The 23,465-nt window shown below is 39.3% G+C and overlaps 1 protein-coding gene across 1 annotated transcript in view; it reads left to right on the forward strand.

Moving 5' to 3' along the window:
* Positions 1-1,177: 1,177 nt before the first annotated feature.
* The window catches only part of LOC102224412 (zinc finger protein 385A-like), a 71,789-nt gene continuing 49,501 nt past the window's right edge, over positions 1,178-23,465 (forward strand). Inside the window, exon 1 of the mRNA XM_014469643.2 lies at positions 1,178-1,856. Within this exon, the coding sequence (XP_014325129.1) occupies positions 1,847-1,856 (10 nt within the window). The 5' untranslated portion in view covers positions 1,178-1,846. The remainder of the gene's footprint in view (positions 1,857-23,465) is intronic.

Raw genomic sequence — 23,465 nt, forward strand, 5'->3', positions numbered from 1 at the left:
CTTAGTATTCACTCCAACATCCTTTGACTCACAGCCTGAGCCTGAGAGTGGGAGAATTGAAGTGGGAGAATACAGTTAGAAAATAAAAAAGCAAAAAGAGAAAGCAGGATGAGGGGAGACTCCATGAACATCAGACAGCTTTCTGCTGTCGCCCCAGGCTCACGTGGTTACATCTGTTGTGTTTGCAAGCAGGCCTGCCCAAGGGGATTAGTTTTTTTGACAGTTTTGTTAAGCCTTCTCTAACGCACCGAGCTACTCTGTAACGTCGGGGCTGTGATTTTAGAAAACGTCTCTCCCAAGCTGTCCTATGATTTCTCCTTCATAAAGGGGAAACTGGAAGGAGAGAGCAGTCCGGGAACATGACAGCAGACATTTTTCTGAGTGGCTTCTTAGTGTGGTGGAATTGGACCATAAAACAACTGTCTGTGAATCTCCTCTTCAATTAGTGACTGCCTTGCTGAGGTCCTGTTTAATTCTCTCCTGGGTCTGACAGCTTTCCTCTCTCTTTGTCTGCGTTTCCTTCTGGTCGTCTCTTCTTGTCTCTCCACGTCTCTTCATCCCTCTGTCAGTTTGTGTTTAGTTTAATCTCTCCCCCTCCTTTTTCTGCTTCCTCCGCTCTGTCGCTTCCCATTTCATCTCTTCTTTCTTTTTTTTTTTTTGCCTGGCGTCCCTCCCACCCACCATTCCTCTCTTCCCCACCGCTCTCCCAGTCTGAATTCCAATCCCTCTGACAAAAGCTCAGACGATAAAACGTCTAACTTTGCTTGAAAGGGTCAGGCGATGGAAGGAGGGAAGGACAAATAAAAGGTTAATCCTTTAACAAGTTCACATAGGTGTGGAGTCAAAGGACAGAGAAAGAGGGGAGGGCAGGAGAGGGAAGAGGTGGAGAGCAAGTGCTGTAAACAGATGTGGGAGACTGGGCTCTTACAGGGGGGTGAATGTGAAAAATGAGAGGGAGATGGCATTTTCAGTCAAGCTCCGTCTCTCCTTCATGACTTCCACTCTGCATGATGACAAGTGTGTGCCGTCGCTCCCATTGGCCAAGTCTGCCACCAATCAGAGCAGAGGCATGTAAGGTGCCTTTAGGTTATACCCAGCCCCAAAAACAAGAAGCAGAGAGAAAGTGAGACTGGGAAAAGAGTGCGTGTGTGTGTGTGTATTTTTCTGTGCGAGACCAAAGCAGGTGCTGACTTTACATAGCAAGGAGGACGTTCCCCAGTTTTTTTCTTCTTCTTTTGAAGCCTCCTGTGAAATGATACAGATGAAAGGAAAGTGCTTGTCAGCTGTTTGCTGGAGACCACTGCATTTCCTCTTGGCTGCTGTGGAGTAGAAGATCAGGGCACTGTAGCCCTCCCCCTTGTGATTGGCTGTCACACTTTAGGCTCAACCCCCTTACCCCACTCGCTCTTCTCTCTTTCTCCCCTTCACCGTCCTCTGCTCCTCACACTGTCCTCAGGCATACCTGAGCCACCGCTGCAGAAACACTGGACCCCCCCCCCCTCCTCCTCATTCGCGCACTAACATATACACACACACACACCCACGCCAGCACGCCCGCTCTCTCTGTTCCACACACACAGTCTTTCACCTGGAGAGGGCAGGCGCAAGGGACGACATGTGCAGCAGCAGTAGCAGCAGCAGCAGTCTGTCTCCACATCCAGCACTGCCTCTCTGAGTTGCCTCTTTCCGGAGAGTGGAAGGGGGGGGGGGACGACTCTGAATTTTTTATTTTTTATTTTTGGAGCATTTTTGTTGTCTCTCGGTGAAAGCAGGAGAGACTCGGGCAAGTGGGGGGAAACACCTGCCAACCCCAGAGGATACCAAAGGCAACACAAACCCACACAGCATGATTCTGGGTGAGTTGTCTCTGGCTTTTTTTTTTTTTCTTTTTTTTCAGTGCATGGGATTTTTGGTGAGGTCAGCCACTAATCCCTACTTAAACTTGGCCACCAGCAGCTCCTGATTAATGCCATGTTCTGCTCCGTCTGCTGCGCCTGGATAAATCCTTTAAAGTCATGGTCAGCGTGCGTAATTAGTGTGCCATTACTGAGGCAGGTGTGAGTGATGACAGTGAAGGTCAAAGTGTTTTGGAGCTGTTTGGTCACATGACCAGACTCAACCATTCCTGTGTGTGTGGTGCCAGAGGAAGAGAGCTGACAGGGATGCTTTCGGTCAAACTTACTGATAAGGGATGGAAATTTATGCAAATAGAGAGGACCATGTGGGGGCATTTCATCTCTTGAGATAACACAGCTTCTTGAAAAAAGACTAATGCGACCATTTACAGGGAATGAGCCAGTCTCCAGCATGCAGGACATGTTAGTTTGCAGTTAATCTTGCACTGTTGCTTTGCCTTGAGTCAGCCTGCTAACAGTTTCTTCTTTAGTATGCTGCTCTCATACTGGCCATTCTTGAAGGAGGGACTTCTGTGTGCATTCATACAGAGGATGAGTCCAGCTACTGTTTAAATATGATGGATATAGGTGTCCGAGAGTATTCTCATTTGTGTTTGGCCGTTTCTATGAGACTGTGTGTGTTTGGGGGGGGAGTTCTGAGAGGGGGACTCAACATTGCGAACGTGCGTGTGTGTGTGTGTGTGTGTGTTTCTCTGTGTTGCTATGTGCTCTGAAGGAGAGGCCACTTTGTTTTAACGCATGCCTGGGCTGATTCAGGCACCGCTCCGCTTCTCTGCCCACCCGGCAGGCATGTTTTTCATGCAGACATCTTTAATGATTATAGGGATTCGTGTAGACTCTCGGCTGTGAGTGCTGGCAGAAGTATGCATGTTGAAGAGCGTGCATGGAGAGTTAGCGAAAACTATGAAATATATATATATAAAAAGAGTTGGGTTTTACCGAATTGCACCCTGAATTTCTTCCTTTTTTTGCAGCTGGTCAAAAGTGAATATTTTGACTTGGCAATTAGACGAGTACTGTCTTGTTTGGGTTGCAGGTGGTAGCAACTGCAGTAAATGTTATTCGACCTGGACGTGTTAACGGCAGCACAGCTACGCCACTTTAATGGTTTTAGCTTAAGGTAGTTATTACGCTGTCAGTTTTAACTGTTAAGGAGTCTAGGCAAAAGTAATAAAATGTGGAATTTATCTTTGCATTGAGGCCCTTTGCAGAAACACACTCAGGCTATGTTGCTTTCACTGCAGATTTTTTTTTACAGCATATTGACCTCATTTAAATTATAATCCTGTAAATTATTGCAAAACACTTTAACTTCATGTCTAATCGCAAACCAAAGCGTCTGCTGATTAAAGAGGTAGATATGGTCTTTTGAAGTGAAGTTCTGGTACAGTAAACCAGAGTAAATGCAAAATGCACATTTTAAATTATTATGTCAATTATTAAGGAAAAAACTTTTTCAAAGTCCAAATGTGAAAAAAGAATTTATGATCAAGAACATAATTTGAATGAACCTGCCTGAAGATATGAAACAGGCAAAAGGTTTTCATAAAGCAACACATAATTCCCCAATCTAAAAAACAGATTAAAAAAAATATCATCCAAGAAGAACCATTTGCAAGTCTTTGGATTCCAGAGAAACATAAAGACAATCCTGGCCTACCAAAATTGCTCCAGGTGCAAATCGATCATCGAGGACAACATCTGAAGCATTGAACATCTCACTGGATTTGGTCAAAGTCACCTTTCAGGATTTAACAGTAAGAAGTAGTAAGACTTGGCAAACACATCAGTGGTAAAACACCAAAATCATAATTAGCTAAGAACTCAAACACCCATGTCAAATTTTATAAATGGCATAAATTTGAGATGGGTGGATGTTTCCCAAAACATGTGGAAAAAATGTGTATTGAGACAGAACTGGATCTTTTTAGAAGGTGTTCATGTGGTGTAAAATTAACACACATTTCAGAAAAGGTCATCACACCAACAGTCTGATGATCAGAAATGCTTTGTATCTTAGGGATAATTTGCTATAGGATGATTGGTGAAAAACAAACTCTGGTCTCTACAATTACATCCTGTAGGAGAATATCCAGCTTACCTTAAATTTATGCAGAAGCATGATGATCTGAAGCACATCTGAATTGTTCAAGAAAAGTTTTGTAGAGGTCTAGTCAAAGCCTGGACCTAAATCTAAACGAGATCCTTTGGCATGATGTTCTGGGAAGTTTTTCTTTTCTCACTAAATTAAATCATAATTTGAAAAATCTATCCTGTTTATTCCTGTTGCATTTGTTAGTTTGATATTAACAGTTTTTTTTTATAACTTGGATTATAAATACTGCTACAAATTAACAAATACAGAAGAAATCTGCACAGGGGAAACATGCTTTTTCATAATGCCTTGGTGAGTTATTTGGCATTTCTGGTTCTTCTCTGCCAAGAAAGGATAATGTCATTGCAATGACCTTTACTTTTCTGCTACAAGTTGATTTCCAGTTCCAGTCAGAAAATTTCCTAATTGGGCTCATTGATATCCACCTTGTAAGGTATGATAACATTTTTCAAGATAAATGGCATGTACGCTTTGTAACAAAAGAATACTGAGACATTTGTGTGTGAGCCCTGGACGATGTGAATATGCCTGAATAAACTGCATGCTTCACCAACTCTGGCCATCAACCTTTTTTGCCCTCCGTTTTTTTGACCTTGAGCAAAAAAACGTGACCATCAAGGTTCTACACTTACACTGTGACTGTGGTTGACGAGCACTGCAGTAGTTCTTAGGACCTGGCAGAGGCTTGTAGCAGCTCTGACGGTGACGACAGTGCAGATGCAGATAACATCAGCGGCTATCTGATGAGCTTAGCCAACTGGTTGACATTCACTCTGCAGCAAGTTCGGCAGCTTCCGTTGTAGAGTTTTTTTGTGTATTAAAAGGTTTGGAGAAATGAGATGAGCTGACATGCTCTCTTAGAAAACAGAAAAGATAAATGCCATATGGGAGGTTATGGTATAACACTAACTTTTGGTTAAAACATCTCTCTCTCCGTTATGTCATTCCACTGGCACCAGATGTGCTATCATAAAGCTGTCTAACAATATTCTCCCTCACAAATTCAATTTAAAACCTCTTCACATTGTGTTTTTTTTTTCTTGTTTTGTGGGTGGGGACTGGGGGCACACCTCCACCATGTCGAGATCAGTTCATGTTTGAATGTTTTTTCCCTGTCTCATCTGTCTTGTCTGTTTGAATCAGACTCTGAGTTCAGGGCTTTCCAGTCTATCTGTCTCTTTGTCTTTGTGTTTGTGTGCCCACCAGCCCTAATCTGTCTTCATGAAGTCTGCCTCTGTGCTGACCTGCATGCATAGCTGTTGCTTCTGCAATTTACCTATTTTTTTCCACCTCTCCACCACTGAAAAAAGTGTCTCTTAGAAAGTCTGCAGTTTTTTGAGTTTTTTTTCCCCCCATTTTTGTCACATGTTCACTTTTTTGGACTAAAAGGACAAAGTAGTTTTAGCCAGACATTTGGTATGCATGAAGTGTGGTATAAATTTAAAATGAAACAAAAAATGCAAACATGATGAATACACGCTGAAGCTAGCACTAAGCCAAGGTAGGAATGTGTTCTGTTGCCAGTTTTAACCCCCACTCTGTCCGTCTCTGCTAAAGCGCTACATATATACAGAACATTTATACTTTCAAGAGGTTTATTGAAGATGGAAATAAAGATGCCACAGCATATCAGTCACTTTATGTCTTTCAGTTTAGCAAGACTAAAAAATCTAAAGTTAACTCGTCAAATGTTCATATCTGTGGTAGATATAGATTTAAAGTTGTTTTCACGAGCTTTATACGTGTGTCCACAGATATTTTTATGTTTTATCTGTATTAGAGGTTGGAAAGCTTTCTTGCCATCACATTAATATTTAGCTTCATCTGTAGAATTTCTATCAGATTCAAGTTGGGGCTCTGGCTGAGTCTCTTCAAAAAATTACTTCCAGTCAGAAAAATTTTTATTTCCTGATGTGAGCTAGATTTTTAAAATCATGGTTAAAATGTAAACATGCACAAAATATCATTGCTTACCTTTTGCTCCTGTTTGATGCAGAAGTAAACTTATTATTGAAGATGTACTCTGACAAAATCATGTTTGTATTTCCTTCCTAAATGAGCAGATTCATTGTTTTCAAAGATAAAAATAGGTTCCAAAGCAACAAACCTTTGGATGAATAAATTATAAATAACTTAATTAAAATTTTTGATAACCAAAAAGACAATCAGTCTCATTACTGTATGTATTTAAAATAAACCTGTTTTGGTTTTTCTTCTCCTCCTCTTTGGCATGTCTATTACAGAATATTATTGTCCCCGCTGATGCACCAGCCAATGTGGTTGCAAAACCCTCGGCAGATGTCCGTAGAAAGTCGGGGTACAATTGACAGAAAATACCTCACGCTTTGCATTTGGAAGGATGACTAAGGAGTATAAATTAGGATTCAATTTGTACGATGGTGCATTCATCAACCAGAAAAAGAAGGAATTTTTGAGTTATGGCCTGCTTAATCATTGGTCTGGACTGATCGAGTTAAAAATCAGCCAATTTCTGCAACTGCAGTCTCCATGGATCCATTACCCATAAGGCCCTGAATGAAAACATTGCTTCAAGTAGTTGTTTTTAAATGGGGAAGTATTATGTATTTTCCAGGCCAAAATTATGCCATAATAGCATGTTACCTTAAGTCATTATAAAATCCAGTATACAAATATGACATAATGGAAATGCACTTTTTGAATCATGGCATTGCTCTTAATCCTTTGACAACATTTTTGTCAGCATTTCACTGAGAAATAGCATGAATAATGAGGGGGGGGCTGCTTTGTGAGGCAGAAGCTCAGAAGTTTGGGAACTGCAACCAGAAGGCAGCACTTGGTCCACCAAAGCATTTTGCACAGTTGAACGGCTGCCATAGAAGCTTAAAAAATTTCTCAAAGATGTATAAAAGAATCAAGCCAACACTCCAGGTATGTTTTTGATAAGGGAGTAGCATTATAAGATGATATAAACCTTCAAAATGTTGATTTTGCATAATACCGCCCCCTTAAAATAAGTTACACGTATTAGTTGTGACCTAACATGATAGTTTCACACGTTAAACAATGGAGGGAGAACTCCAGTAAGCCTCAGGGAGAACTATAATACGTGTTTGTGTTCTGGACGAAGTAACCCCCAACCCCCGTTTCTGTGTGGCTCACTCACTAAATGCTCACAGAGATTTTTTTCCTCGGTCAAAAAGCCATTATAACAGGTCTTTTTCCCTCCTCCCATCCCGCCTTTGCTCCTAGCTATTCCTCCATTTGTTTATGCTGGAGTGACTATGTGTCAGCAGGCTGTCAATACTGTCTGTAAGGGACTTTAATGAATAGGCCTGTTATTGGACTGGTGGGAAGGTAACCCATTGTGTCTGTTAGAGCATCTGTGCGTGTGTGTGGCCCCTTGGTGTGTGTAACACTGCAGAGAAGAGGGAGGTGGAGGTTCCTCTGGCTCCAACAGCTCCATCACCCTTTCTGCAGTGTCCTCTGTCAAAGACCATTTACTAAAGGCAAAGCCAAGGGGACACTGGAGAACTTGATTTCTTAAAACGCCTAACATTAAATGTGCAGGGTGCTTTTGGTGCCTGCAAAAACTTGAATAAAACATGCCATGTACTCAGCAACCCCCAGTGCTGTTCCTTAAAGCAACTGAACGCGATTATGGTGTTACAGTATTGCATTCACTAGTTACGCATGACACCTGGGCGATAAAGTTTGCAAAAGATTCAGAATGGTTTAATAGTGAGAAGCCAAGTACATTTTGGTTGAAACGGCAGTTCACTGGTGTTTTATAGAGTAATTTTTATTGTAAATAGATGACAATTAAATACTTGATGCCCCTACAGCTGTGTGGGAATAGAGCACTGCTCTGTTTTTAGTTAAACAAACCAAAGCCAATAACAGCAACAAAAATACCTGGTGAACATAATCTTTTACCGCAGGGAAATAAAACTGAGTTCATTTCCAGACTGTTCAATTAACTGTACTGCGAGACTAAGCATTGACATTAGGCAAAAGTCTGACCTCCAAATGTCTGTAGTTAAGATAATAGCAGTCATATCAGATAACATACCCTGCAGCTTATGATGAGCTTTGTTTGCCAGGTCTGTCTGGTGTCGAGGAGGATGCACTGTTGCTTCAAATAAAACCAACGTTCTCAACCACATCAGTAGATCAGACACTTGTTCTGTACTCTTCATAACCTTGTAACTTTGCCTTGTAAATGTTCCTCAGAGCGAGTTGCATGAATTCTTTCAGCACAGCCTGGAAAAATACCAAAACCTCTTTCTGCCTTTACAGACTTCTTTGCAACACTAGCTAGCACGTTCTATCACAATACTTTATGACTTACAGCAGTTATGTTGCATCTCATTTTCAGCCTTGGAGTTTAAAGCGTTTGACCTTCCCACTTCAGTTAAAAAGAATTATTATTAAATTAGCGCAGGGTTCTGTAAAACTTTGTAATTGAGTCTGAAACATTTTCAGTTCTTTGTATATTTATTTCAACATGAATGCACATCATAAATAGGAATCTTAATCGCACATCCTTTTCAACAATATCGGAATCTACATATTGCTCAAATAAGTGTTTGGAGATTTTCAAACCATAAAAATTATATAAAAGCGTAAATATAAATATAAATATAAAAAAAACATATGAAGATTGTTATTTCTTTTCACACTGTAAGCTCTCTTTTGTTAGCCACAATATGGTTCCATCACAACTGAATTCACAAATTAAAACCTTAAAGGGCAAATCTTCAATACTATTCTTTACATCAGAATGTCCTTTTCTGCAATATCAAATATCAAGCAAATTAGTGTTCATAGATATCTTAAGAATGAACAAAAGCTGGTCTCTGCACGTTTGTTATTTCCAGTATAGCTTTCTAATGACCTTATTATCTTTTTTTCTCTCTGCATAAGAGACGTTTTTGAGAAACATGGCCAACACTGAAACAGTAACATATGCCTGAGCCGTCTACTGGTCTCCGCAACTTTGTTTATTGCAGTGTGATTGTCAGAATACGCAAGAATATCTTCTTTGCCTCATGTCACTAAATCACATATTAAAATTCTGGTCACTTTAATAAACTGAATCATCAGGCCACCTTTCATAAAAAGCAGTTTTACACCAAATCTTTACTATATTACTTACAATAATGTTCACTCAGTGAATAACCATAACTGTCCCCTCTGAACCTGAGGGCTCATGGCTGCTCTGTGCTGTATCTTTCTTCTGACTGAGGCAGTTATGAGGCGTCGCATTATAAAAATATTTAAATTAGGCAACATTATGTTATATGGCAAAATGCCACACAATTCATTGACTTGATTGCAAAATCAATCTTGCCTCTTGTCTTATTTTCTTTTCACTGTTCTTACTTTACGTTACGAAGTGCGCAGTCACTTTTTCGAAAAGGTTGCCAATTTTTACACGTTCAGCATCTTCTCTCTCCGGAGCTTTTTTCTGTTTATTTATAGCATTCTTTGTGGCACCCTTCTACTTTTACTATCCTGCTTTCCATCTTTTAAACACCTGTGACATAAAAGGAGTGCACTAGCGTTTTATATCAGGGTGTGTCTCCAGAACAAAACTAAATAAAAAGGAGAGCTGCTCGTGGAGGCGGAAGCATCCCAGGGACAGTAGCAGCAGCAGCGTATGTGGTCAACTCCACGCCATGACTGCACACCTGCCTGAATAAAAATAAAAAAAAGAGCAACAAACCGGCTCTTGCAGCCCAAATGTCAGACATCAGTGTCAGCTCATAGGGAATTCTGCCAGTCGTCCCGACTAGACAATCTTCTCTCAGGTGCACATTCTTAATTGCAAACAAAAAATACCCTTCTTTGCAAAAACCCTCAGAATAAAAATAGTCAGAGGAATTATCTAAAAGTTTGCTGTCCAGGAGATAACAAATGTGGTTGGTTGGTTTGATTTGATTAATTTATTTATGCATCATCATGTGCTTATTTTTGATTTTGCTTTGGCTTTTGTTCAAGTAATCAAGCAGTTCAAGTTAGATATTTACATATACTGTAAAAAACAACATAATTTGTCCCCCGCTCTGTCTAACATTAGGGTTATATTGTAATATTTTCATTACTTTCTTATTGAGAAGTTAAAAAAATTCTGTAATTCGGTAATTCTAACAGGAAAGATTTAATCTAATTTGATGTTAAAAAAACACAAACATATATATATATATATATATATATATATATATATATATATATATATATATACACACACACTTTGGTAACAGACACCACCATGTTTTTCTTTTTTCCAAAAAATCATAATGAAATACTTAAGTTGTTAATATAATAGCAGGAGAAGGCCCAATGATTAATTCTCTCCCAAACTGGATCTCAATGTAAAACAGTTGAGCAGAGCTGATGCTTGGCAGTGATAGGTGCCACATTAAACATCCTTGCTCTGTTTGTTTGGCTTCATGAAGGAAGTTGAGATGAGCAAATGGGGTGCGGGGGGAGGGTGGTACCAGAGACAGCAAAATAGGCAGAGGGTAAAATGGAGTGCACAGTGTCATCATGAAAGAAAACTAGCTCCATCCAGCTCAGGGGACTGAGATAGGGTTTCACACAAAGACCGAAAGAAAAATCAATTCTCCTTGAGTTGCTGCAAGGTCAATTCAGGGGGGGGGTGGAGAGGGGCAACACAAGTGTAGGAGAACGTTATTGGGAAGCAGTGATAGAATGAGGCTGGAGTGAATCGTGTAGGTGGATAGGGACTCAAAAGAGGGGAAATATTTACAAATGAGTTTGCCTGGTAATATTATGGTTACAATGAGGCTGCAGGCTATAGCCAATTATGTTTTATGAGCATGCTTTAAACTGTGGCTTCTTTGCATCATCTGACTCATGAAAAGTGAAAATATGAGCAGCATATCTGAAACCCAGTGAGGAATGTCATCCTATCATGCTGTCTTAATTTGTAGCCACAAGGACATCTCTTGACTCTGTGATCTCATATGTCAAAGTGGCTCCACTTTTACTTCAGTTTCACTGCCAGACTCAACAAATTAACTAAATAGTCCAAGGTTTGTTTTTTTTATTCTAAGAATCCCTAAGCTTGCCTTTAATCCTTGATGTTACATGAACAACTTAAAATAGCTCCGATCTCCACCCCTGGCACCCTCTCGCCTCCAACTAATTCTTCAGAAACAGATTAATAAAGCGCATGTTCGGCTGCTGGGATGCAGTAAAAGTCTGCTGATGCAAAGGTGACCAGTTGTCTATGGTGTTTTGCCCAGTGATTGTAGTCACGGTATACCTTCAGCTTCAGCTAAAGGAATCTCTTTGTTCGGTGTTGGACGGGAGCCGGGGAAGCCTTTTGCTTGCTCGTAGTTATAGGATCCGTGTGGCACAGGGCTTAACACAGGCGTCTGGTATGCACACCTGTCTCCAAACAAGTCCTCCCCTGAATAAGTGGCCTTACCCCTCAGTTAGCAGGAGCAAGGGAGGAGGTGGGGGCTGAGCAGGGGTGGAAGGAGCTCTGCCAGGACTTGCATCACGCCTCCGTTGCCACTGCCTGAAGGGAGGGAGAGAAGATGGGGGAGGAGGGATGGTTGAAATGCCATAGGTGTGGATTAGAAGGCTGTAAGGGACGCAGGGGTGATGAGGTACCTGAGGTCATTTGCTTATCCTTCTCTTTTTTTATCTGCACTTTCCAAAGCAATGTTTTATCATAGACAGTTTGATTATTTTTTAATGTGTGTCCACATCTCTTCCTATCTAATAAACTCACTTTTATAGAATATTAAATGTTTGCATGCTCAAATATGAACTTGACACTTGGCTCTCCTCCACCTCCTAAGCTCAGACAGCGTTAACAGAGTTCAAAGGAGCACCGATGGAGTGCAACAAACAGGAGTCAGAGGAGAAGGTTCAAGACCAACTATTTCCATAAAATTAGCATAGTCAGGATAGAGAAGTTGCCCTGTTGAAACAAGACTAACAGCCCAGACATGACAGACTTCTTGCCGAATTGCTGACATTTGAATAATGCTCGTTAATGTTTAGTCTTGTTCTGCATTTTGTTCATCAAGAGCAGCCAGGGAGCATCGCAGCATATTCTCCAGTCCAAACTGGAAAATGCCGACTTTTTTGCTTCCCACCCAAAATGTTCTCGTTTATCCTGTGACGGCTTGTATAAATGTGAGAGCTTGTTCATTTAGTGTTGCTCTGAAGATGGTTTTTGTGCCTGTGCTGGGCCAATAATCACCAGCCAGCCACTGCCACAAATCTTCATTAGAGGATTAGCCTGCTGGGAGACAGCTTGTGTTCTTTAGCTTTCATTGGTGTCCCTGTGTCCTCTGCTTACAGGCCAGGGTTCTCCTCCCTTCTCTTAAATGCTCACTAGAGAATTACATGAGCATAAATGCTCAGATATGAACACATATGATATGATGCAAAAGCTTGGGCACCAATGGTCATTTAGTTTTGTTCAGCTTGGTCTGCATCAAGATTTGCGTTTTCTTTTTGAACAATTTAAATCCCAAAAAACTCACAAAGCACAAAGCATTTCACAGAGCTAATATCTACAGTTTTCCTTTTCTTCAAACATAGGAGATAAGAAAAACCTTCCTTGTTTTTTGCAAAAGTATTTTATATTGTCATGTTACAAATTATGTTGCACTTTACTTGGATTTCATGTAATAAACCTGCACAGAGCATGACCTAATGGCATAAGGGAAGAAAAATTATAGATAATTTCCTTTTTCTTTTTACAAATAAATTATCATAAGTGTAGTTTGCATATATATTCACAACTCATTACTCTTCTACTTCTGGATAAAATCCAGTGTAACTAGCCAGCTTCAGAAGACATCAAATTGGTAAATAGTGTATTTGAGTGTAATGAAATCTTGGCACAAATTGACCTGTTCTGTGAAGGACTCAGAGAATATCAAAGAACAAATAGCATCATCTAACCCAAAGAACACAACAGATAAGTAGGGCAGAAACCAACCAACATACTGAGCTTAGAGCATTTGATTCCTGATTCACTCATTATCTACAAATTGGAATAGTATGGAGCAAGTGGCTGGGGAGAGGGAAGTCTGGGCCTCCCTTCTGAAGCTGCTACCCCCGCGACCCGACCCTGGATAAGCGGAAGAAGATGGATGGATGGATGGAGATCTACCATGATATGGCTGTCCACCAAAAGTGACAGGCCTAGCAAGTGAAAAAAGCCCAGTGGTAACTCTGCAGCAGCTGCAGAGATCTACAACTCAGGCATGAGCCTATGTCAATGAAATGAACTTAGTTGTCTACTCTGCAAATCAGATCTTTATGGAAGAATGGAAAGAAGAAAGCTGTTGCTAAAATTAAGCAATGAGAAGTCCTGTTCTCAGTTTACCCCAAGCCATGTAGGAGAATAACAAGAAGATGAGAGAAAGTGAGTACTCATGTCAGATGACAGAACGTCTTGTAAAACAAAAATCATAAATACTCACAAGGTCACAAAAGTTTTTACAATGCGTGCTTATTTAATTTTACATCCAGCAACAGTGCTTTGGGACAGGTTGTAACAGGCTATGTGTCCTTACCAGTGATCAGTAGAGAAAGGGGTCGGTCTCGTTTGAAGAAAATGAGAAGCTGAGGCATCACTAATTTGATGCATTTCTGAATAAAAGAGATGATTTCTCACACCAGTTTTTACCTGGAGTAAATAAGTATTGGAAAGGTACCACACCAAAGTCCACTGCATCCAATTGATCTGAGCCTCCTTTACCCTCCCTTTGTGTTTCATTTTTTCAAAGGGATGATTTTTTTTTTCTTTTTTGCTTAGATTCCATCTAAGGTGCATCAACTATCCAGTTAAGTCTTACTGAAGACGGAACAAATTAAAGTCACAGCAGGGAGAGTCGTGGCAGGAAATGACAAGATCTGACAAATTTTGTTCATGGTTGTTTGAAAGGGCATGCTTTTCAATCTCATAGACCTCGGAACAATGGTAGAATACTAAAAAGAACCAATAACTATTAGTTTCTGTCTCACTCAAAAAAAAAAAAAAAAAAAAAAACCCAAAAGAATACAGACTTATATTGGATTGTTTTACAGAATTACTGAGGCTCTCAGACAGCTTTTAATTGAGGAAAAAGCAACATTTATTGTTGAAAGAATTGACCCTCTGGTGCCTGAGACTTTTGTGTGGTCATAAAAATCTAAAAGCTGCACTGCAGTTTGCATATCATTTAATTTATGTGAAATGAGCTCTTATCTTGCAAAATCATTAAAAAGACATTTTGTTATAGAAAACATGCTTTTTCATTTACATTAAGTTTTTATGCTTATACAAAAACAACAACTAGGGGTGCACAGTGGTGAGGTTAGTAGCACCACTGCCTTGCAACAAAATCTGAATGCCAGCTTTTCTGCATGCATGCATGCATAGATTTTCTCCAGGTATTCCATCTCCATCCTACTGTCCAGGCTAATTGGTCACTCTAAATTGTTCTTAGGAATGTGTGCAGACATGCACACATTCACCACTTCCTGGAGTGGAGGTGAAGAAAGCTTCTCTCTCTCCTTGTCCCGGTGTTGATGTGTGGTCCTCCACATGCAGCCAGCTGATAGACTGTAAACTAGAGAAAAACATCAAAACGGAAATGGACATTTAAAAGCTCAGCCTGTGTTGATGCATCAGAGGAAAAAAAAAAAAAAACTCACCCTGCAAAGAAAATGCATCGTATTTTGCAATCATTTTATTGCAAAATAAATTATTATTTTGCAATAAAATGATTGCAAAATAATTTATTGTAATAATTTCATTTTACAATAATTTTGCACCTATTGATCATCATTAGAAGAACCAATTCTCCTGTGACCTCGTAAAGACATAGTGGACTTAGAAGATGGATGGATTAATGGATGAATAGCTTGCAGTCATGGCTAAACGAAATCTGTTATTTTCACTGTAGTCTTGACAATTTTATTTCCCTCTTTATGCTGTCATGGCAGATGATTACTTTTAGCGGTGTACTAACACTCTGGAGAGTTCATTACTTTTTCAGAATCGATGTTATTTTATAATTATTCTTAAAAGTTTTTCTAGCTTGGCACAGACATATGAGCAAAAAATGAAACCTCAGTTCAATCAGCAATGTTTTTGCAACTATTCAAAAGTCATGAAGAAAAGGCAGTTTTTAGCTTAAACGACCGTCAACTTTGAATCTACACGGAGTCAACCATGGTCGCCATGATAATGGTTTTGGATTTTGTTCAGTTTTAATCTGTTTTCAGGCTTTAGTCTTAGTCATTTGGTGAAAGGCATATTTACATTTGCAGTACTTTCTGGTCCTGGTTGGTCGACGAGGACTTTCTCTGTCGCCTCCAGCTTCAGACCTCCCCTTGAGGGCAGTGTCATATTCTGCCTTACTCTGCGTCTGTAATCCATAGCTACAGGGAGGGTGACCTTCACAGCAGGCAGCCTCACAGCGGGCTGTGATGCAGCATGCACTCAGGGAAGAGGACAGGCTGGACAAAAAGGCTGCTGGGGCAGCACATGTTGGTTTCTAGATAATTACACCTTCATACTGCACAGTCTAGCTGTAGTTTTCCTCTTAAGGCTATGTGTTAAGGAAATGTTCAAATTTAAATCCTCATTTGAATCGGCTTAATTTTGTAAAACTACATCTAGGTTTTGATATATTTGACTTCATTTCATTGCTCATTAACAGATACCTTGTTTCTGTGGTTCTGATACTGCTCAGGACATCCTGATGTAAACCAGGTATGTCCCCACCGGAGCTGTCTTTTGGATGAATGTGCGGTCTGCATTCAGTCATCCTGCTGCCAGAGTCCCAGTGAAGAAACAGTTATTGACAGCGTATAGGAGATGACACAGCTAAATAAGTAAAGTTTTTGCTCATGAATGATGCATTTTTCCCAGCCGGCCTGATGGAAAAAGACAGAGAGGCTGCCTGACAGCCGGGGTGCTGTGTGTGTGCATGGTGCAGAACAAGGTGAGACACTTTATGGTACAATCAAGCATCCTCTCTCTCTTTCTATTCCTCTCTCTCCCTCTTTTTTTCTCTTCACTCTGCACTTTTTCTAAGACGTTCACAAATCGTAAGTCCTCAGTGGGGCTGTTTATGTTTTCCACTTTTCACCATTTCTGCATGTCGACCTTTGAATATCTTTTCTATTTCCCGGTGCTCTACTGTCCTCCGAGCCTGACTCACTTTCTCCATCTCTCCTTAAAAGCGTCCCTTTCAATAACCCCCTCTCTTTAGGTCAGTAAAACGTCACTGTATTTTCTGTCTCAATGCGCTGCGCTGCCGCAGTCTGAGGTTATGATGGCAGGCTATAAAGGGGTTGGGCATAGGAGGTTTGCAGCATGCAGGGCGCTAGCAGCAAAGGCTATGTAATAGTTTGTTGTCGCCATCACTGTAGCGTCACATCTGTCTGCATTTAAAGCTCCAGCTGGCATACCAGCAGCACATCCTGTCTGCAACACATGTTAGTGGCTTCACACTCATTTCAGACATGCAAGTATGCAAACAGCGTTATGCTTATATGGCAATAATGTAAGCTAATTTCTGCTATGCTGCCTTAGGTTTTGTGAAGTTTAGATACAAAGACATAGAATTTTGCTCTGCTTTAAAGAAACAATCAAAACGTTCCATAATTAACTATGCGGCTAAAGACTGTCCTGTTAAAAGGCAGTTCTGCTAGCTTAAATACAATTGAAATTTAAGTGTCTTCAATTCCGATTGAAATTTAATCCAGTTTCATTTTAAGTACAACTTTAGTTCATTTTGATATAAATTTAATCCAACTTAAAAACTGAGCTCAAGTATTTAAGCTCAGTCTTAGTCTGTCTTCATAAGCCACTTCCATGAGTTTAGACATTCATGAAATTAATGCAGTATATATGCTTTAATATTTTGGTCCAGGTGTACAGAACACAAGTAAACCTACCTAAAATAATTTAAAATCGTCTTTCCTTAGAAAATGTTTTTGTTTTCCATGTTTATTTTGAAAAATTTAAATGTTTAAGTGCCTGTAATGGGGTGCACCTGTCTGAAAGCATTTGCTTTCAGGTTGTTCCTTGGCTTAAAGAACAGTCTACATATTTACTGACACTGAAGGCTTATTGGTGTAATGTTCTTGGTTCATGACACCTGAGAGAGGCTGTGATACTGTGAGGTTAATTGGTGGTGATAAACTACCTCTTCAAACCTGACTACATTGATTTGGATGGAGTGTTTGAGCAAGGGGAAAAGTAACAGTGATGCATCGCAACACTTACGATCAGATCCAGCGGGCACTTGAATAAAACATTTTGCATTGAAACAACATTGCAGAGGAAAGTCATTAACTCTTGGATTAGTAGCAAGCGGCTAATGTAGTCAGTCACCGTATAAAGCACTGCAGCCCTGCACAGCTCAAACAAACTCATCAATCTGACTAACAGCGTGTGTCAACATGCTCTGTGCTGCTAATTCCAGAGAAGCACAAGAGAGAGCAAAGGAGATCATTACGATCTGAAAAGCATGTTTGTCTGTCAAATACACTTATGGTTTGGTTTTTCTTTCTGAGAATCAAGAAGTTGTTCGTTTGTGCTGAAACTAGTGTTTTATATGTGTACTATTCAGGTGGAATAAAATTAAAAAAAAACTCTACAGACGTTATTCAGACACTAATTGTATTGCTTGTCGATTGTAACTCTAGCGAAATGTTCTGCGAGTATGAAAATTGATGGTAGGTTCATAGGACACCTTTAAGGATAATATGGATATGCAAATGTCCAAAGTGCAACATACAGTATTTAGATGTCCTGCATGTGTTGTACTGATTTGGGATTATGTCATAAAACAGTATTTTAATATAATAATTAATAATAATAATAATAATAATAATAATAATTACAATAATAATAATGTTATGTTACTATTTTATTTGCTATACTAGTCCCTTGTCAGGCTCCAAAAATGGATATAAAGTAAAATAAAATTAAACTGAAAATAAAACACTACAAGTTACTTTCTAGTCACACTGCACAGATAAACACACGGCCACACGCCTGCACACCCAAAGATTTACTCACTTGCACACATACACATTTGTGTTGCAGTTCTTAGATGATGAGACAAAAGAAAGAAGGAACCAGTATACCAGTGAGGTGACCTTCCTAAAAGAAATGTTAGAATACAGATTTCTCCAATTCAAAAAGAAAAAAAAACATACATGTATAACTGAATAACATTACAATCAGGTTTGTGCAGCTAATATTCAGTTTCCTGCTAATCAAGGAACATTTATTTGACAGTATAGGACAGGATGAAATGAAAGATGGTGGTTCAGTGGAATCCTTTTACTGGTCTAATGAGAAATAATTAGATCAATAGAGCGAAACAGTATGAGATACTTATTAATATTTTGCATGTATTGAAATAAACACAATTAAAAAACAATTTTTCTTCTCAGGAGAATATCCATGAAATAGTATCTGGCCCTGTGACATATTTTGATTCAAAATTGTTCAAGGTATCAGTGTGACAACTTGTTTAGCAATGTTACCTAAACAGCCTCCATCCACACTTACCATGGTAACCAGCTGTTGTAGTGACCAGTTGGTGGTGATGCCATCTCTGCCACTGCACATTTGAACTCAGATAATCACCACAGCATCAAGCTAAATATATTAAGCGGACCCATTGCTTTGTCATCTGTGGTTATAGTGCAGTTCAGATACTGTACTTTGCTATAGAGACAGTCTAATATAAAACCACAGCAGTATTTTACTTGCAGGTGTAAATGCTGCATGTGTGTTTGCAGCTGCGTATAACCCATGCTGTTACCTACAGGACAGACTTCTGCCTGGTTCTTGCTGGTCAGCTTAAGCCACAGTCTCTTCTGTATTCTGTGCAGCCTAACAGGGTTGCCAAAGCTGTCGGCTGTGCTGCTTCTTCTATAACAGTCAACTATAATCGTCCAAGTACAATAAAAGTTTATCTTATCTTTAGATTCAATGAATTCCACCCCACATCCCCCAACCGCCCCTCTCCTATCCTATCTATCCAAACAAACAAACAAAAAAGCCTATCAGCTGATGCGGTGTAGTGCAGAGCACGGAGCAAACATTTTACTATCTTCACCAGTAGCAAGAGAGACTGGTGTGAACCATATAGATAATCAGGCTTGTGACAAAATGTTATCAAAGATAGAAACACGGCATTATACAACATGTCACTTTTCCAAATTATAACATTTGTCTTCTCCTGCTGTGGACCCTATTCCTGAATCACTGGAAGACAGGAGATGTTTTTTTTTTAGGGCTTCTGTGGGATTGTAATTACACCTAAATCTTAAATCTCACCTGCAGCTGCCAGACCTGAAGGAAGAATGATCTCGCTTTCATTCAACTTATAGTACTGTGAAAACTTATAGAATCTTCTGTTTTTTTTTTTTTTTAAATGTTTTTCTGACTTAAAAGTTTCAGATCAAGCTAATTTTAACATCAGTACGAGCAACATGGAGTTGCTAAATGATTTGCTAAGGTTACAAAGCAATCAATATCAACTAAATTAGACATACATCCATACTTTGACCAGACCTCTAAAAAACCTTTATTTTGTTTATGCTTAGTCATTCAGAGGTGGAATTGCTGCCCAACTCAAGTGCACTGAAGCTTAATAAGATCACAAACTAAATGTTCAGCTGGAGTCTCCTCCAGGGGGAGCTTTGTGGAAAGCTTGTGGGAGCGAGTTTTTTCTCAAACATGCATGAAGAAATCAAAGCAACACTCCAGATATGCTTCTAACATAATACGGAGCATAAAAAAGTCAATTTTAAATAATACCAAAATAATACATAGCGCTTATGTTAAATTATGCTTTAATAAATTAAATCATGATTTAAAAACTGCTTAATGTATTTACTCTTTGTCTGTTAATAAAATGTGTTTGATCTGAAATATTCAGGAGTAACAAAAAAGCAACAACAGAAGAAATACCTTGTTCTGGAAGTATTCATAAAAGGCTTTCCGAGGAAAAAAGAACTATCTTTAACTTACTGAATGCATTGAATTATATTTACAAAAGAAACTCCCACAGGATGCTTTTAATATTTTCTAAGACTAACAACTTGGGCACTTTTTTAAACATAAAAGGAGATGGAAAAAAAATAACATCAGTGCTGTAGGTAAGAAAGAAAAACATTCAGTGAACTAAACTCACACCAGTGTAGGGTAAACATATTTTTTATGTGATCAAATAAAAGTCTTATAATAATACGTATCCGCAAAAACTTGCAGTGGTGAGAACACAATTCCTGCCTTTGTTTGCATAACCAAAGTTCAGATCACAGCCAGTAGAGATGGATTAAGCTCTGCTGCTTGACAGTAAAACCTGAAAGCATTAACCTGCCACATTAATTATGTAACCAGTAAATCTATACAGCCTATTTAAAACTGATGCTGTAACATAATGCGCTTCCCATCTGTCTCATGTTAAAACGGCGTCCCGATGAATACTAAATTAGAAGTTTCATGTTGACAATATTGAGGTTGAGCTCTGGCAGTGATGCACAGATTCTGGACATCTGTTTGCTCTTGAAACATATGCGTCTTCTCTCGCTGCTTAGGTTCCTTCAGCTAAATAATATGTTGTGGTTTTCCTTACATCCTCATTCACATGTCTTCAATGAAAACACTGTGCAGATGTGCTCACCAGAGCACTGCTGTGGAGTCTTCTGATGTTAAACTGCTGCATGCGCTGCTAATGTTGTGCGATTGCATTCGTATCTTTTATGTCACAGCAGAGCAAAGGAGAAAGGGCGGGGAATCTGTTAATTTGGGATGCACTGCATGTGGAGTTAGGATAACCATCTTTTCTGTAGCTTTCCTCCACCCTTCTATTTGTTCAGTTACCATTTACTGCAGAGAAAGAGAGGGAGGCAGCAGCAAGACTGCTGGAGGAAGAGGAGGAGATGTGCTCAGTGATGCAGGGGATGAGGAAGTTAACGTGGAAGAATTGGAGTGAGCGAGTTCATAAAGAGGAAAGGACATGGGGCGAGATTTGAACAGGACGTCCACATAAATATGTCAGGTACAATGTCACGTCCTTACAGCACGCAGCCACTTAACATTCCTGCGACATAATTGGCTTGTGCTGCATCTTTGTACATGTTATGAAACGCTGCTGCTGTTTGGGCTGAGCTATGGGTTCTTGGTACTCTTTGAAGAAAACCATCGAAATAGAAATATTCCCAGTTGAAATATACAAAGATCTCTCTAACTCCATGTGCGTCTCTCTGGCAGGCGCAAGGTCCACTACATGCAGCAATTAGAGAGATGATATCCACTGTCAGTCAGCGGCTCAAAGATGAAGCTGGAGCCTCTTTAACATGCTAATGGAATGCCAGATTCAATCAAGGCATTGTGTGGCAAAAGGGGAGGGCAGCTCTGCTCATTAGAAAATAAATCATAATATCAATTGAGCCCAAGCTGCAAGGGTAAGCAGCACCTAAGTGACTCGATTGAACTCTGGGAAAACAAACAAAAAAAAAACTTGTCTCTGTTCGCAACCTGTCCCTTGTTTACCCTTTGATCATCAGACTCAATAAGTCGGCGTAGCGAAGAAGCAGACTCTGAATCATCTGGCACACAGAAAAGAGATTATGCAAAATAAGCACTACATCCTTTTTGAGCTTTCCCTCCTCATATACTGTACATATGGGCTGATTGTGGTCCTACTTGGATGATGGCACTTCTTAATGATAAAATTAGGTCTTAATGACTTAATTTTAATTAATTAATAAAAGATTGTGACACAATCACTTTTTAAAAAAAAAAAGGTTCTGGCTGGAACCTTTGTATTCACATGTTTCTGGTACGTCCATAGGAAGCATTTGCAAACAACATCAAAAGGTCAAAATCTGAATGGGTATAATACCACTATGCATCAATCTGATATTTGAAAAACCTAAATAACAGATTAAAAACAGTACATATTTTTCTTGTTGTGCTTATTCAATAATTTAGCAGCAAAAAGTTTTTGAATGGAAAATGTTGCTTATTTTGTCGACGTAGGGATTGATAAAAATGCGATTGAGATTAATTACCAATCCTGCAGTTAACTTAATAAAACATTTTAATCAAGCTCCACCAAAATTGACTATAAACAGAAGAATTAAATGTTTTGATGATTAACCAGTTAAGTAGCTTCACAAACCAAATTATACTGTGTAACATTTGTTTACGAATCAAATAGGAGAAAATTTTGTTTTTATTAACATAGTTTATCAGAAAAAACACAAATAGGACTATATTATATAATATTAAACCTGATAAATAAAAGTCATGCAAATTAATTGCATGTATGCATATTTTACTTTACAAGTATGGGCTAATTCTGTCGGTCTACCATATAAAAGCCTAATAAAATACTGTGCATTAAAATCTGTGGTTGTAAAGTGATGACATTTGAAAAAAGTGGATGATTTGCAAATCAACCTAATAATTCAGCGATCATACATGCAAGCATTCATTTTCCCCTAACCCATTTTTCTTGCTATATTTTATTGTCTACCAACCTCCTCACCGGTAGACAGTGTAAGGCTATTTAAAAATCCTTATGCTCCAAGGCAGACATTTGAAAGCTTAGCTTTTCCCACATTAGAAACTACTGAAAACTATAGAACAATATTCACAGAGGGACTAACAATTTGAGGCCAATAAACTCATGACCCAGCTAGATTATCTAAGCAGCCCCTTCATTGAAGACCATGCATTCAGTCACCATCTCTTTCTGATGGTTACAGATTAAAGCTGGGCACATCAACACAAAAGTGTCCTTAAATGTCAACATGAAGTAAGGAAACTAGGAGCAGGACATTTGCATCAGAGATCCTTAGCTCTGATGTAATTCAGTAGTCACATTTAACAAGCATATTGTGGCATGTTTACGATCTGATGTCCTCAGTACTCTCATTACCATGCTGCTTTGGCGAGCGTTTGAAAAGAAAAGAGCTCCTTTCATCCATGCAGCGCTTTGTTGAGGATTGTTCCATGGAGGTGTGATTCATGAGTCCTCAGCTACTCTTTATTCAGCATCCATCAATGCTGGAAAAGGCAGGAATGTGTGCGTAACGTAGCTCATATGTCTATAAAGCAGAGTTTCATAGCAGACAAGATCAACTAGAGTGAGCTGAATAATGCATCACTTGTTATCTATGAAAAATGTGCTGAGTGTTCCTCAGCTGGTTTTAAAGGTGTGAGAAGGAAGGGCTTAGCTTTATGTTTGAGTCAACCACCAACTGCAAAAGAAAATCTCTACTTTGACACATGAGCTCAGTTTTAGTTCAGAGATGTTTTGTATCCTTATAATAAATAATAATAATAAATAGCATCCATGTAGGAACATTTTGGAACTCCAAGAGCAAAACCATACTTGATTATTTAAGCTCCTTTAGCATTCATGCAA

This window comes from Xiphophorus maculatus, chromosome 1 (assembly GCF_002775205.1).
Source record: "Xiphophorus maculatus strain JP 163 A chromosome 1, X_maculatus-5.0-male, whole genome shotgun sequence".
NCBI lineage: Eukaryota > Metazoa > Chordata > Actinopteri > Cyprinodontiformes > Poeciliidae > Xiphophorus > Xiphophorus maculatus.